Source organism: Clinocottus analis, unplaced genomic scaffold (assembly GCF_023055335.1).
Source record: "Clinocottus analis isolate CAN_PGR_092001 unplaced genomic scaffold, fCliAna1.0.p SCAF_20, whole genome shotgun sequence".
In the NCBI taxonomy this organism is placed as follows: Eukaryota; Metazoa; Chordata; class Actinopteri; order Perciformes; family Cottidae; genus Clinocottus; species Clinocottus analis.
This window is the reverse complement of record NW_027175932.1, coordinates 5279108-5294218: the sequence shown is the minus strand read 5'-3', so window position 1 is coordinate 5294218 and position 15111 is coordinate 5279108. Positions and strand designations below refer to the sequence as shown.

General features: G+C 39.3%; 2 protein-coding genes across 2 annotated transcripts in view; one reads left to right on the top strand and one right to left on the bottom strand.

The window, feature by feature from the left end:
- Positions 1–2173: 2173 nt before the first annotated feature.
- pax4 (paired box 4) lies at positions 2174–9056 on the bottom strand. Its single transcript, XM_068586905.1, has 9 exons — positions 8986–9056; positions 4875–5089; positions 4541–4671; positions 4132–4347; positions 3956–4046; positions 3046–3177; positions 2870–2952; positions 2722–2785; positions 2174–2611 (listed from the first exon to the last, which is right to left on the bottom strand). The coding sequence occupies exons 2-9, from the start codon at positions 4903–4905 to the stop codon at positions 2283–2285; spliced, it is 1077 nt and encodes a 358-aa protein (XP_068443006.1). The 5' UTR covers positions 4906–5089; positions 8986–9056; the 3' UTR covers positions 2174–2282.
- A 336-nt stretch (positions 9057–9392) lies between these two features.
- The window catches only part of snd1 (staphylococcal nuclease and tudor domain containing 1), a 158599-nt gene continuing 152880 nt past the window's right edge, over positions 9393–15111 (top strand). Inside the window, exons 1-5 of the mRNA XM_068586450.1 lie at positions 9393–9470; positions 9556–9711; positions 12458–12607; positions 13301–13421; positions 13765–13846. Coding sequence (XP_068442551.1) covers positions 9637–9711; positions 12458–12607; positions 13301–13421; positions 13765–13846 — 428 coding nt within the window. The 5' untranslated portion in view covers positions 9393–9470; positions 9556–9636. The remainder of the gene's footprint in view (positions 9471–9555; positions 9712–12457; positions 12608–13300; positions 13422–13764; positions 13847–15111) is intronic.

Below are 15111 nucleotides of genomic sequence, written 5' to 3'. Positions count from 1 at the left end.
ATATATATATATATATATATATATATATATATATATATATATATATATATATATATATATATGCTTGGTCAATGTGGCGGATCTTATAATTATATTGTAAATTGAATGTTATTTAATTGACCTTAATGTAAATACAGTGCATTCTGTAAATTACACTTTGTAATTTTTGTAAATGATATACTTAAGTATTTTTACTTCATGATCATTCTGTTTATATGTTTGTATACTGTAAACTTTAAATATAACAGCTGCTATTTTGTGTTAGTGAGTTGTTTTATAACTATGACCTTTTCTAAGTTTTCTCGCCTTTGTATTATTACTATTTTAATAAACAACTTGACATTACATTTTGCTTCATTCTGCACTCTTTTCCCTTTCTCGGCTTCCTCCCGTGTGTGATATATTTAAAGAAATAAGACAGACGCTCACATTTACTGCTGTTTTGGCAGTTTACTCTCTCTCCATCACTCAGAGCGGCGAATTGTAGCGCATGATAAATATTCTGAAGTGTCTGAAAGCAGCAAAGGTCATCAATACAGCCACTGAAGGAGATGAATGATTACGTGTCCGAAGGAACATTTAGATTACGAATGTGGAGAGCCCCCACTTCAGTGAGATACAAATGAACTTTGGGATAAGCTTTTCAGCAGCTCGGAAACATTCAGTTGCTCAATGCGAGATTAGATAAAGTTAATGCTCCAAATGTAAGATTTATTTAGGCGTCAAGATATTGTATTGAGGTATAACTCCACCAGAGAAACTCTGATGAATTACCTAATTTAAAGAAAGTAAAATACAGAACTACTAAAAGCATTTGTATTAAAGTATTACAAGTAAAAGTACTCCTCTGCAGATAAAAGGTTGACATGTATCAGATTGTGAATACTGCTGCGTCATTGCTTTAGCTGGTTCCATACTCATTACTTTTTAGTTTAGTGGTTGGCAGGGGTCACAAGATAAGTCATTTATAAGCTGACCTCGGGATTTTTTTTTTGATGTGCAATGTTAAATCTGTAAAGCAACTAGTAATTATTGCTGTCCAATAAAGTCATAGTGAAGGAAAACTCATTTCAAATGCTGTATTTGCCCTTTGAAAGGTTGTGGAGTAGAAATCCAGAATACTCAAGTACAAGGAGCTGAAAACCCGGCTGACCACAGTCGGCCACAATAAAACGAGCCTCAACTGTTCCCAGTGTAATAACTGAGCTAAATATATTTGTGGATGATTAACACTTGCAGTGTAAACCACAATACGAGCGCACACTGTCATGTGGAGGTGTGATTGGCCTGTCTGGCTTCATTGCGTTACATCCAACAGGTCAGTGTTCAGCCACTTCCATGCTGCTGACCCAGCTGTTTGCCTTCTGATCTCAACCTTTCCCCGGGTGACCAATTATCAAGGAACTCGGAGTCTTACCGTCTCTTTGCCGCAGTAAAGGGACAGAAAGGAACTCAAAGCCTCTGCCCTGTTGCAGTCATAAAAGCTGATACCGAGCAGAGCAGATATCAGGTCATGTTTAGTCTTTTTGAAGCTATGCTTTTATAGATTTTCCCGCTGGCCTTCCCTGGAAGGAAACTTTGGATGAGAGCCTCCATCTCCTCCTGGACTGAAACAAACGCCGAGTCCAAGACTATATAAAAAAGATAACATCCACATAATCCAGTGTTAACCTTAAATGATCCATGGAGTTATGATTCATGTTGCAATGCTGTAGGGCATCCAGTTAAAGTTATGCTCAAATATCCAAATATAATTTCTGTTTGGATATGATCTATGAGCAATAAATGTGCCCCTTGAAAATATACCCTTTTAAGCTGAACATGTGGCCATTGGCTTAATCACTCCTCAGAATAGCCTTCCTTATTTTCTGGAAACTCACATAAATAAAACCAATCATCACTTCGAAAAAGAGACATCACCCTCTTTTCTACCCAGCTCTTATTCTGCCTCTACATGTCTTAACTTTGTCTTCTTTAAAAGTCACTTTAGTGGGAACAAAGACGTCTGGATTGTCTGACGTAACCAATGAATTTAGAATAATGTAGAATAATACTTAAGATATTGATTATTATGTTCGATTTTATTAATTGACGTCAAAGTAAAGAGTGAATCTGCAGTGCATTTTGACAACAACAAAAAAAAGAAAAGAAAGCGCCAAGCTTGAAACCCCAGTCCTCTGTCGCCCCCTGCTGGTTAGAACATCTCCCTCCAGTCCTGAAATTGAGCTGCAATCAAAACTCCACGGACATGCACCCTAAATGTGAGCAACGTGGCCTCCCATTCAGTCCGGGTAGCGATGTGGATTCACATCCCACGGCTGCTGCTGCCCGAACACAAACCTGTCCTCGGCCTGAAGCGGGCCCCAGGTGAAAGAGACGCCCTGCTGGTTCCAGCACTGAGTCACTGGGCGCTCTGTCCTTATTGCCTCCGCGGCCAAAGGGAGGGACGTCCTCGTGTCTGTGTGATGGTGAACCGACGGGAACGGGAATCTGTCTCTGTGGTGATCCAGTGGAGTCTTGTCTGCCACGGCGTGGAACATCACGTTGTGAGGCTGATGGAGGAATGACGGTTGGACTGAGATGGACGTCTGATTTGCAGGATTGCTCGTACCTGGATGACACATTAAAGGAATTTTATATGTTTGATGACTTTCTCAAACTTCAAAGGGTTCTGCAAAATCTGGTGTTTTAGTTTTTTTGACTATGAAATCACACACTTACTCTGCGGGCCACTCCTGTGTTTGGCTTCCCTCCTCAACTTAGCCCGTCTGTTTGAAAACCAGACCTGAGAGAGACAAGAAAAGATGAAATTCCTGATTCCGTCGTATATATCAACACATTGATGCTTCAAAAAACCACGACTCTATACCTTGATGGTGTCCTCTGGGAGTTTGATCTCGGCCGACAGGCTCTCTCTCGTGTACATATCTGCGTACTGGCTGTGGGAGAACTCTGATCCAGGAGACAGAAACATTTGTAACTGAGCTTTGGAGGGGAAAAAAAAGGCTTCAGACATGCAAGGACCTTTCAGAGAGCTGAAGTCACCTTGCTCGAGCGCTGCGCTCTGCTCCTGGGTGAAGGCGGTGCGGTTTCGGTGCTGGACGCCTTTCGGCTTCCGGTCATCACTGCAGACGTCAGACATCTTTCCCCCTTTCTCTTGAATCAGAGAATCAACATCTGCAGGATATTTTAGATTATATTAGATTCAACTTTATTGTCATTGCACAAGTACAGAGCAACGAAATGCAGTTTAGCATCCAACCAGAAGTGCAACAGTAGTAAGTACCAATATACAGAACTGTAATAGATAAGTACGGAATATACAGACTGATTAATTGAGGTAATATGTACATATTATACAGGTTGATTTGTGCATTAAATGTAGAAGCAGGAACTATAAACATAATCTACAAAAGACAAACGATAAATTAGGTAATACAGGTCGAGTGAACGTTACACACACATTACAATACTTGAAATCATGGATGCTATACTGTTAGATCTATAACCCATATCTCCTTTTTTAGGTTACCTAATATTAAAGCTCCAAATTAAAGACATTTCTGTTTGTTGTGGCCTTCAATTGAAGCAGATTTAAGGATATTAATACATTTCTGCATCGCACTGTAACTACTCTGCAACTATTCTATTTTTTTTTTCGCATTTTGACTGTTTTTAAATCTTTTCTTTTCTGAATTATGTTTTGAAGCTTTCAATGGTTTTATGTGAAGCACTTTGATTGCCTTGTTATTGAAATTTCCTGTTCAAATCATCTTTTCTTGCTTTGTCTCCACAAATGTTGATGTCCAGCATTTCTGTGAATAAATCAACAAGCTTCAAAACTATAAAAACAAAATTAGGAGGAAAAAAATGCATTGTGCCCCTGGTACAATTGACTGTCACGCTCCTATGATTACCAAAAATTAAGTTATTAAGGCCTTCACATGTGACTTACCCCGCTCGGTCCTGATGTGCGCCTTCATCTCCATGCACATCGGCCCGTGGTCCAAGTGAATCTTCCTGAGAATCCGATTTATGGACGACACCTTGCAGAACACAGTGTGCAACAGGGCACCATGTCATATGGTTCATCCTTCTCGGTTCCGTGAAAACAAACATAAGCTCACTTACGCTGGGAACCTTGGAGGCCTTGAATATCCGCGCTGCTGCGAGTCGTTTTCGAATTTCCCAAGCGAAGATGGTTGGATTTTCCCTCTTGCATTGGATGATGGTGGAGATGACGCCCGGGGTGAGGAGCCGAGGCCGGCTGCCTCCGATGGTTTTGGGCTGCAGGAGTCCGGTGCGACGGTAGCGACTCAGGATCTTACTGACGCAGCCGCTGGACACCTGAAATACGCAGAGGGCTCAACTTTCTTTATTCTGAACATAGGAAGTTATATAGTTGTATACAACCATGACCTGTGTGTGTGTGTGTGTGTAAATATCAACGCAACAGGACGCTTTAACCAACTTTTTTTTTACAACAAAATCTGAGCAACTAAATGTGGGAATTTTGTGCAACTCTGTTGCTTTTGCGTACCCGAAGTATCCTGGAGATGTGGTTGGGTCGGACTCCCTCCGTGGCCAGTTCAATCATCTTCCTCCTCTTGGATTCTGGGAGAGGTCTGCCGTTCAGAAACATCCCTCCTAGCTGGTTGACACTTCCACCACCTTATTGTGACACAGCCTGCACTTCGTTAACTCTGCCTTTAGAATAGCATGCACGTGGTTCAAATTGTTAAGGAAAAAAGAACATAACTATCTGAAATCACATCTACTATAGTTGCACTGCAACCTCTCAACAGGTGTTTAAATATATTAGAATATAATTGAAGCCTATTATTTTCAGTCCATATTCAAATTGCAAGATTAACCTTCATTTGGCAGGTCGTTTGTTCCACACATCTCCGCTCGCTCCCGGACTTTACTGAGGAAACTTGTCACGAAAAAAAAAAGAAGCGTAATGTTCCCAGAGATGAAATGTTCCAGGTAACTCCTCGCCTCTGTGCTGAATGACAATGAGGGGGATGACGCCCTTCAGCAGACATTTATAGGCCTGCTGACCTGCACATGACGTGGAGCCGGTTACCTGAAATGTCAACAGTGCATGTGGCCATTATGGAGCTTAAAATGGGCTTTAGGTTGGTCGGTCTTTAAGTATAACATACCGTTTTTTATTCTACTTGTATTTTCATACAACAAGAAAAAGATTAATTCAATATGAGGAAAGTACGATTGATCATAAAAATTGATGATTCAGGAAGATTCAGAAGATTCCTCCAAAGAGTCACACGTATTGTTTACGTCTTTGAGCCCACTATGCCTCCTCATACAGGATTATGCACATCTAACATTTAATAACAGAGATTAATATACATAATAGATCACGAGTTGCATGTGCTCGATAAACTTTGTAAAATAAGATATGAACTAAATCTTAATCTCTTACTGTACCAGAACAATGCATTTTTTAAATAGTTTATACATTTCTTGGCATTTAAAAAAAATTAAAACTGTCTATGCATTTCTACAACTTTGAAGTCAACATAGCAAAAGCTTATTCAAGATGTGGGAGTTGTGTCTCTTTTCTTCGGCGCAGTGGCTGCAGCCTCCAGTCCCGATCAAACAAACACTTTTTACACTGCAACACAATTTAGTCTTTAAACTTTCTGCTTCGGTGAGTGTCATCCTACACAAATTAATGCATCTTTCGAAGACGCTTAATGATCAACACTGGCATTTCCCCCCTCCTTTAGAGGTGGTGGGGGGGATACGGTCACGTGACAAGAGCATCCTTTGCAGTTAAGTGGCCTAGATTAAAAGGATCTCTGGTCTCTTTTCATAAAACAAACATTTGGAAATCTGCGCCAATGACGACTACCATATGGCAAAGTGCTTTTGATAAATCATAAATCCATCACCCAGTCTCTCTTTATTACATTTTCTTTAAAAACTAGAACAAATATACTCGTATGGGCGCAAGGAAAGGGCCAATTGGGACCTCGTTTATCCAGAAGAGGGAGGCTAAAATAACCCTCACAGATGTTCCTTGGGCAGCCAGCAGATAAAAATGCGTTGTAAACGTTTCAAAGGGAAATATTTGACGAGCAAATATTAGCCTATGTGAAAACCCACACAAGGCTCGTCTTTTGGCCTGTTTAATGACTAATTGAATATCATTAGTTGGGTCCACACAGATCGAAGTGCCACCGAAATAAAGGCTCAGATTTTAAAATGCCATATGGCCCAAATTATACATTAACCATGAGTTAGAGGACAATAATACTCAGCACAATCAGTCAGGTTAGATAGAGGACAGCCATTTTTTTGGACACCATCATCTCCTTGCCAACCGAGACAAAGGACAAATAAGGCAAGCCATTTGATTTATTACTAGGGAGTTAATGCGGTCATTGATTTATTGTACTTTATTGCACCTACAGTGTGTGCCACACGAGGTTGATTAAAGTATTTAGGTCGTGTTGTTAAAACAGTGCCACATAATCGTGGTGCGTAAATTCTAATCTGGGCTCGCCAAAGGAGGGAGCGGGAGGTTAAGTGTCTGAATCATGCCACAAAGTAAGTCTACCTTTTACCAGCATATCCCAGGTGGTTGTCTAGTGCATAAAACATCTCTATTGGTGCTTTGCTGCGCCCTGAAGCGTTGCGAAATGTGCTTTAGTCATCCGCGTAAAAAGGTTGCCAGAGCCTCTCCAAAGCGCACTAAGGTGCCGTGTGCACCGCGGTGCTGCCTCCCTGGTCGCGTGTCTCGCGGCCGTGGCCATCCTGGTATAACATGTATGTATTGTTCGTGTTTTTCGTATTCTCACTTTGGTGAATGTTTTTTTTTTCCCATCCTGTGAACGCAGACGCTTCTTTAAGTCCTTCATTATTTATAGAGCTCCACCTCCAGTTTCATGTCCGTGGCCAAACGAGCCGATTTTCAGCAGTAGGATTCAACCCAAAAATGCGAGCAATATTAACTCAGTCTTAAATGCTTTATTTTCTAAACAAGCACAGTTGTGTGACCTTAAGGTTATTGTTAGAAATGTTAAACTTGTTTAATTTCAAGATTGAAATGCTCAAAATGGGATAATTACGTGTTAGTTACACATTGTACGCAACGTGTTCACAGTACATAATTTCCACATTACCAAATATTCCACCCTGGTCTCAAAGATAATGTTTTTAGAGACATATTGTTAATACGTTATTTTTATTGTAACATTGTGTTATAATATTGTAATTCATCATCAAATATCCTAATTCAACTATTAAACGTGTAAATAATAATATTGCGCACATGAGAGGTGTTTATCGCTTTTGATTCTGAGCTAAATCAACTTTTAACACGTTTTTTTCCCTTCTTTTCTTTATTTTTATTTTTTTTTACTGAAAATTAGCGTCACTCCTTTCAGAGTTGTGTTTGTTATGTACTGGAACTCGGTTACGTAGAAATATGATAACTAAAGGCTAAAATATATACAATACCAAACAAACCAGCGATATTACTGTTTTTAAATATTTTGGATTTTTTGTTAAACCTTGCCCAACATGCTATTAATCCATATTATATTTGAACAAACTATCACCTATACGCTCCAACTGTTTCCTGTTACCGTCTTCTGAATAACATCCCATTGGAAACCATAATCCATACGCTTTTGATCCAATCAGCCAAAGAGTGTTTAGGTTGCATGCCAAACTTACTGTATGGATTTCTAGCTTTCGGTTATTTATTTTTTTACATTATGAGTATTAACTTTTCCTATACGTTTTCCTATACGTTTATCTATACAAATGTAGCTATGAGAACCAGTGCCCAATCACTTCCAATGTGAGTATGTTTTAAATCATACCATGTAAAAAAAACATGACATTTATATTTTCATTATGTATGCTTATCATTTTTCATTACTTTTTTTCCCCCTCAGATAGTACCATGCAGCCTGCTTCTTAAATGAGTAATAAAACACCATTTAAATGACTAATTTGCAACAACAAAACTTGATTAGATATGTACTTTAATACAAAAACAAATATAGAGGATATGAAACTTGAGGTGAAGCATATGCAGTGGCCTTCACACTTTTTAATTCTGAACCCATCTGAACACCAACGGGAGACATTTTGGACTACTACTACACTAAGAAGCATTCATTCTGCCTGTTTCTCTGTCACACGCTGTCACAAGTTACTCCTTTTGGGAATTCATATCAGATCATTAGACGCATGATAAAAACATCTCAAGGTATTTATTTTTAAATATTTAGAATAGGTCCCATGAGTATTAATGTTTTTTTCCCAGCAATGCTACTTCTCACTGACAGTTCTATAATCACATCAAAAAGCTGCCTTGCACAACTATATATATATATATATATATATATATATATATATATATATATATATATATATATATATATATATATACATATATATATATATACATATATATATATATACATACATATATATATATATACATATATATATATATATATATACATATATATATATATATACATACATATATATATATATACATATATATATATATATATATATATATATATATATATATATATATATATATATATATATATATATATATCTCAACAAATGTAATGCAAGATTATCCCTGGTGTGATGATATCACCACAATATTGATGGTGACACTATCCAAAACTCATTATTTGTTTCAAAATAATCCCTGTAGAGTTTAAATTGCCAACAAACGGTTATGTGAGAAGGGTTCATAAGGTCAATTTGATTAAAATAAATTAGTAAATATATTTGGCATGTTAACCTCATGCATATCAGCCTGTGTGTGTGTGTGTGTGTGTGTGTGTGTGTGTGTGTGTGTGTGTGTGTGTGTGTGTGTGTGTGTGTGTGTGTGAGTTTGGTGTTTGTGTGTGTGACATCCTGTTAAAGTTGGTCAGATATAGTTTTCAAAAGAATCACATGCATATTATATTATAATACCTTTTTGGTGTATTCCAGTTCAGTCTTGAAATCTTGTGGAGCAATGCTTGCAGGGCCAGAATGAAGAGAAGACATGCCACGGATGATGCAGAAGTTTGGGGTGAATCTATTTATTAAAAAAAACAAAGAGTGAAAATGTGTCAGTGCAGCTGCCCACTTAGTTTTAATACATACTAAACAATAATATTTCATGCAAAGTACACAATTATTTACACGCTTATTGTTGACACATCTTCTGTACTCTCAAAACTCTAATGACTGTTTGGGACGACACTATTTAGGCTGTAGCACTACTTCGTTTGTCATTTTGTAGAGAATAGTCCCATTTCCGACACTCCTTGAAGGCAGCACAAGCCGGGTTAACGCTATGCTGACGTGTCGAACCTTTTGCTCCGGAAGACTTTCTGACAGCTGGCCCGTGCGGTCGAGAGGCGGCTCCATTCGCTCCCATTCATTCTGCTCCCCGGACCCGGAATTATTTTGACGTGTGTGTATGCATGGCAAAGTGTGTTTCCGGTATAACGTGTGTGTTGATCGTTGTTCAGCCTTTTTTCTCTTGGCTTTCAGTAGAAGAGTCACTCACTTCAGAGTCCCAGCTCTCTCACCTGGTCACCCCCTTAACGGAGTTATATATCTAAAAAACAAGCGGACATGGCATCTGTTTCAGCACCAGGTCAGGCAGCGCCTTCTCCGGCAGCGTCTCTGCAAAGAGGAATTGTGAAAATGGTAAGACTGGTAGTCCTCTGAATATGTGAGCCTATGAACACAGCTAGTTAAGTTAGCCAATGGGCTCATGAAGGCGAACGTTTCACTAACTGTATATTGCCCTACAACTTAAATTTCACATATGCTCCGCCATAAATGCAACGGTCTGTTCAATACCAGCGATGGCAACGTGTCACTATAAACTGTCACTAGCGTTCGGCTCGGTTAGCAGCTAACATTAGCTAGCTGGTTTTGTTAGCCTGCTAATAAGCTGAAGCCAATTGACGTTAGCACACGTTTGCTATAGCTAGTTAGCCACAATTAAATTTAACTAACAGTAGGTTTGTTTAAGTGTATTGACAAACATTACGCGGTCAAACGTCAGAAAGTGGATTTAACTCTCATTTAACGTAATTAGTGCCAAATCTGGCTGATAATTCGCTGCTTAGTAACTTAAATGTGACGTTAACAGATGTTCAGTTTCCCAGTTATTTGCTGGCTAACCATTATCTTTGAGCGTTTATTATTAAGAAAAGTGACGTTATGAACAAAGTGTGTTAGTCTACGTTGCTGCTGAACCAACGCTGTTAAATTAATTCATTTTATTGGCCATTTGTGAATTAGTTCTTAGCCGAGTAGCGTTGTCAGCTAACCTAGCTAGCCCCCAAAAGCCTCTCCTTTTATATTGTTTCGTTATTGCCCATATACATGCTTTTTCGTCACCTTTTAGCGACTGGAGTCATTACCGGTTATTAATGTTTAGACCTCTCGGGGGTGACACGCTGGTTGATGTGTTGCGACACTTTTCAAGCCACAGACACAGTTCCCCCGGTGTGCTGGTTGAAAACAACCGCTGGGAACTGACACGTAGCTACAACTTTCTTGCCTCCTGTAATCTCCCGTTCATCTTGGTTGTGTACCATCTCTGTTCGGCCGGCGTTACTTCACCGTGTTTTTTCTGTTTGGCTTGGCACTATCTTCAAACAACAAGATAACCTTGAAGATAAACTGGATAAACTTTATAACAACTGCACGTTATGAAGCATTAGTTAAGTAGGAATAAACACTTAAATCATCATTTATAAAGCATTGTTCCACACTTTTTAATGATGGATTCAACATTTGTAAATGAAGTATTAACTAACGCTTCATAGCGTGCAGTTGGTAACACTTTATAATAGTGTTGAACAATACTTTATTAAGATGGATTTATTGCTTATGCATAACTAACTAATGCTTCATAGTGTGCAGGTGGTAACACTTTATTATAGTGTTGAACATTGTTTTATAAAGATAAATTAAGTGCTTACTCATATTTAACTAATGCTTCATAGCATTCAGTTATTATAAAGTATTACTTATAAGGTTTAAATATGTTTTTAAATGAATGCTGTGCATAGTTCTGTACTTTGGCCTGAGGTCGGTGCCCAGTAGACCCACTGCTTGATGGCATGCCACCATGAAGCATAACTAGAAATTGCATGTCACTCATGCTGCTTCATCACAGCGAGCATGTTTAAGCCAAAATTGTCTCGAGACTTTGGAAGAAGAGCTGTTTATTTATGACTCTGGTAACTACAATAAATGGGTAAGCAATCCCACGAGGACGATTGTGAGTCGGTTACACTCTTGTGGGTCATTACCAAATGAACCATGTGTTGGTGCACAAGAGTCTGAGGAGTTGGATTAATATCATTTGTTTAGAAATGAATTTAAAATTAACTTTTGAGTTTTGCCAGGTCTGTTTTTGCTTTATTCTGCACACAGTATACATCATTTTGATTTATTTATTTTTGGACATACATGAATCACCCTTATCTAATGCAGTCAACTCTGCTCCTTGAGAAAGTCGATCAAGGAGTTGAGCAAAGTCGTGTCGTGCTTTCCAAGTAGAACGTGTCCTTTTTGTCCCCCCAATGCCAGGCCGGTGTATGGAAATCACAACTCCTCTTCTGCTTGGCCTATTACTTCGAGGGAGGGAGTCAGATAGTGGGGAATAGTGGTGGTCTTTATCTGACCCACATCTTAGATCAACAGCCCCCAGTGATGCTCCCTGCAGACACACTGGAGAGTCCGCAGATAAAAGGTGTTTGCTCAGATTCGTGTAAATGCCATGGTTGTCAAACCAAAGAGTAGGTTATCTTTTTTTTTTTTTTTTGTATTTAGCTACGTTATCAGATGGCGTGATCTCACCTTGCATTTGAATGACAGACTGTCTCCACGGCAACGTGCAACGGGACGTTGCTTTCCGCCTCCACAAAAGCTTTTTCAGGCTCTGCTAACATCTTTTTAAAGTTTTTTTCAAATTCATAGCTACTATGATTTGGTGGAATGGAAATTGAGTTACATCCACTCAGCATGTAGTGGATTTAAGTGAACCCGGATCTAATTCACGCAATTGATGGTTTCTTTATTTTTCTATCTATTGTACCTGTTTATGTTTCAGCATTTTCAAAAGAATCCTTCATGACTCTCCAATAGGGCTTATTAGGGGAACACTTGCCGCAATACAAGTAGAACGGCTTACTGAATGTATCAGAGTGCATGTATTGTCTTAGTGGAAATAGAAACTGAAAGGTACCACACATTTCTGGTATTTGTTCCAGGTGTTTGACTTGTGAATTGCACAGTCTTTAGTTGTGATGAATACATTTTAAGAAGCAGGAAGCGAGTGTTTGAAGATACTATCTGTATTTACCGAATTGATACATTTCTTCGTGTGGGTTTTATCTTCTCCAGTTCACAATCTTTATTGCCATCTCTTTAGGTCTTGTCAGGCTGTGCCATCATTGTTCGGGGTCAGCCTCGAGGTGGCCCACCCCCGGAGCGCCAGATTAATCTTAGTAATATCCGAGCTGGGGCCATGGCCCGTCGAGCTGCCCAGGGCCAGACCGACACCAAGGACACCCCTGATGAGGTGAGCAGCTGCATCCCATTGTGTTTGTTTGTTTATGTTTATCTGTGTGTTTGGCAAAGGCAGAACAAGGTCCCTCTAAGTAGTCCTGCACTAGTCACAATGATATTCCAATTGTCGGGTCTTTGTTTTTCACTGTGGGGAGAATATTTTGCTTTGAAACATTTGTCTCATGACTTTGCTATCCTCATTCCTATCAAACGATTATACTTACGTATGAATTGGTACTCAGACCATGTCTGATTGTAAATAATGACAGAGCCTAGAGTGGTCAATGCTCAATCAAACTGGAGGCTTTAAGATACCACTGCTGCAATTTCCTTTTCATGGCTTTGAAAAGCCCATCAATTTATTCATCACAGCCAGATGTTACAACGGTCTGTTCTGCTGCCTGTCTTGAAACCTAATGTTTAAGATTGAAATTTCTACTTTATATTTTAAAATACTTTTTTGACAGACAGCCTCATGTCTTTTTTTCTTTTATCAGAGGATACAAAGAACCTTGGTTGCTTGCAATAACCAAAAGAATAATACAATTCACGTGTTATTTGAAATGAAGGATTATATTTGTCACTACAGCAGTAAGTCTCAACTGATGCTAAAAAATGCTCTTGGTGAGCAGTTTTGTGATAAACCTATGATTTGATCTCCCGGTAGAAGAGTACCGGCACATTATTATTCCTGTCTGTATTGCAGCCATGGGCCTTTCAAGCCAGAGAGTTCCTGCGGAAGAAGCTAATCGGCAAAGAAGTGTGCTTCACTGTGGAAATCAAGACCGCTTTGGGCAGGGAGTACGGCATGGTCTACCTGGGGAGAGGTGAGTGGACTCTCGCTTGTGTACAACATTCTGAGTTAAGATTTATCCATTAACATGTTCATATTTTGTCCTAAAAAAGTATTATAATTAGTTAAATAGCCTTCAGAGTATTTTTAATGGCAGTTGTATTTGCTGTTACCTTTTCAGCTGCAAGTACCGGGGAAAAAAGTAAATTTCGTACAGCTAAATTTTATCCTCAATGTCAACACTCATGATTGCCTCTAGTCCAAACAAATCACCTGACTTTAACGAACTTCTGTGTAATTTCATCCTAAAAAAAACCCACTAAACTTAAAAAGGAGAAAATGTATCAAGTTCTTTTCTCTATCTTTTCTCGTTTTAGACACAACAGGCGAGAACCTTGCTGAGTCTTTGGTGAATGAGGGCCTGGCCACAGTCCGCAGAGAAGGAATCAGAGGGAACAAGTAAGACTTTTCCCTCTACGCTACCTGTTTGTTTGTTAACATGAATGATGCATATGTGGGCCGATTGTCACGACACTAGCATGGAACGTTTCCAAGTACTAAATACTGTTTTGAAACTGGTACTCATGCCAAAAAAGGTTGCATTTTCATTCCGTCTCTGCTTTTTGGTAAGATGACTCAAATTGAAAAATGCCTTTTCATTCAGTTTATTGTGGAAATTTTAAACATGCAATATGTGACGACCATTATGTCATAGTTTCACTTTGGGATATCTAATTATTGCGTATCGGATTGTCTTATATTTGCTATGATGTCGTGACCATGCTGGCCTGGCTGAACTAAAGTATGCCATTATACAAAAGACCGCTACCATAAAGGTAAACCCCCAAAACTGTCAACTCATTCAGTGTAGTTAAAGTAATGACCTCAAAGCTGTTTTTAGTTTGCAACTCAACACTTGTATACACAGAACGAGCAGTAAATATTTTTGGCACATGAGAACATCGTTAAGCAGCACAACAATGGTAAATCAGTGGGGAGTTATACAAAAGTTCCCAACTGGTGGACTGTAGAGAATTGAGATGGAGCCATGGTGTCCCAGATGGTGGCAGTATTGTCCTGCTGCTACAGCGACATCCCTCCGAAACCCTTTTCTGCCACATTGCCCTCACAGTAATCCCCGAGATGAACTCGTACACCCAGCACTGAATGACAAAGTACTGTATATCCCCCCCAGTGGCAGTATTTGCACATTACACACATTACAAGCAATTTGACTCATGCTGCTACATTTGTATTTTCCAACATGAACAGAGATTATGTGAATATTCTGCCACTAATGACCCATTTCAAGCATTCTGCGCAATGGCCCAGAACAAGCGCTAATGTATATGATGCTTTAAGTGCACAAGGACATCATTTGGCCAAAGGGGAGGCCCATTACTCAGTGAGGACTTAAGGCCTTAGTTGTTCCCCTCAGTGCGCCAGCCTCCAATATCATTACCCCCTGTGACTGGCTACATTGATCACACAAGCTAGGATGTGATCATAATTATGGGGGCGATTATAACGATGATGGCTTCGGACACTGCAGATAAACGTGTTCGGAAGCTGACTTTGGCTTCAGAAAACAGTCAGCCCATTCAGTTTTAAGGGCTGGGGCGAGTGCTCAGCACCACACGCAGACAGAATAATGTGATTTAAAAAATACAAATAATTGTAATTTATATTTCTTCTGTCAGCTGTAGCTTCGTGCTACATATTGC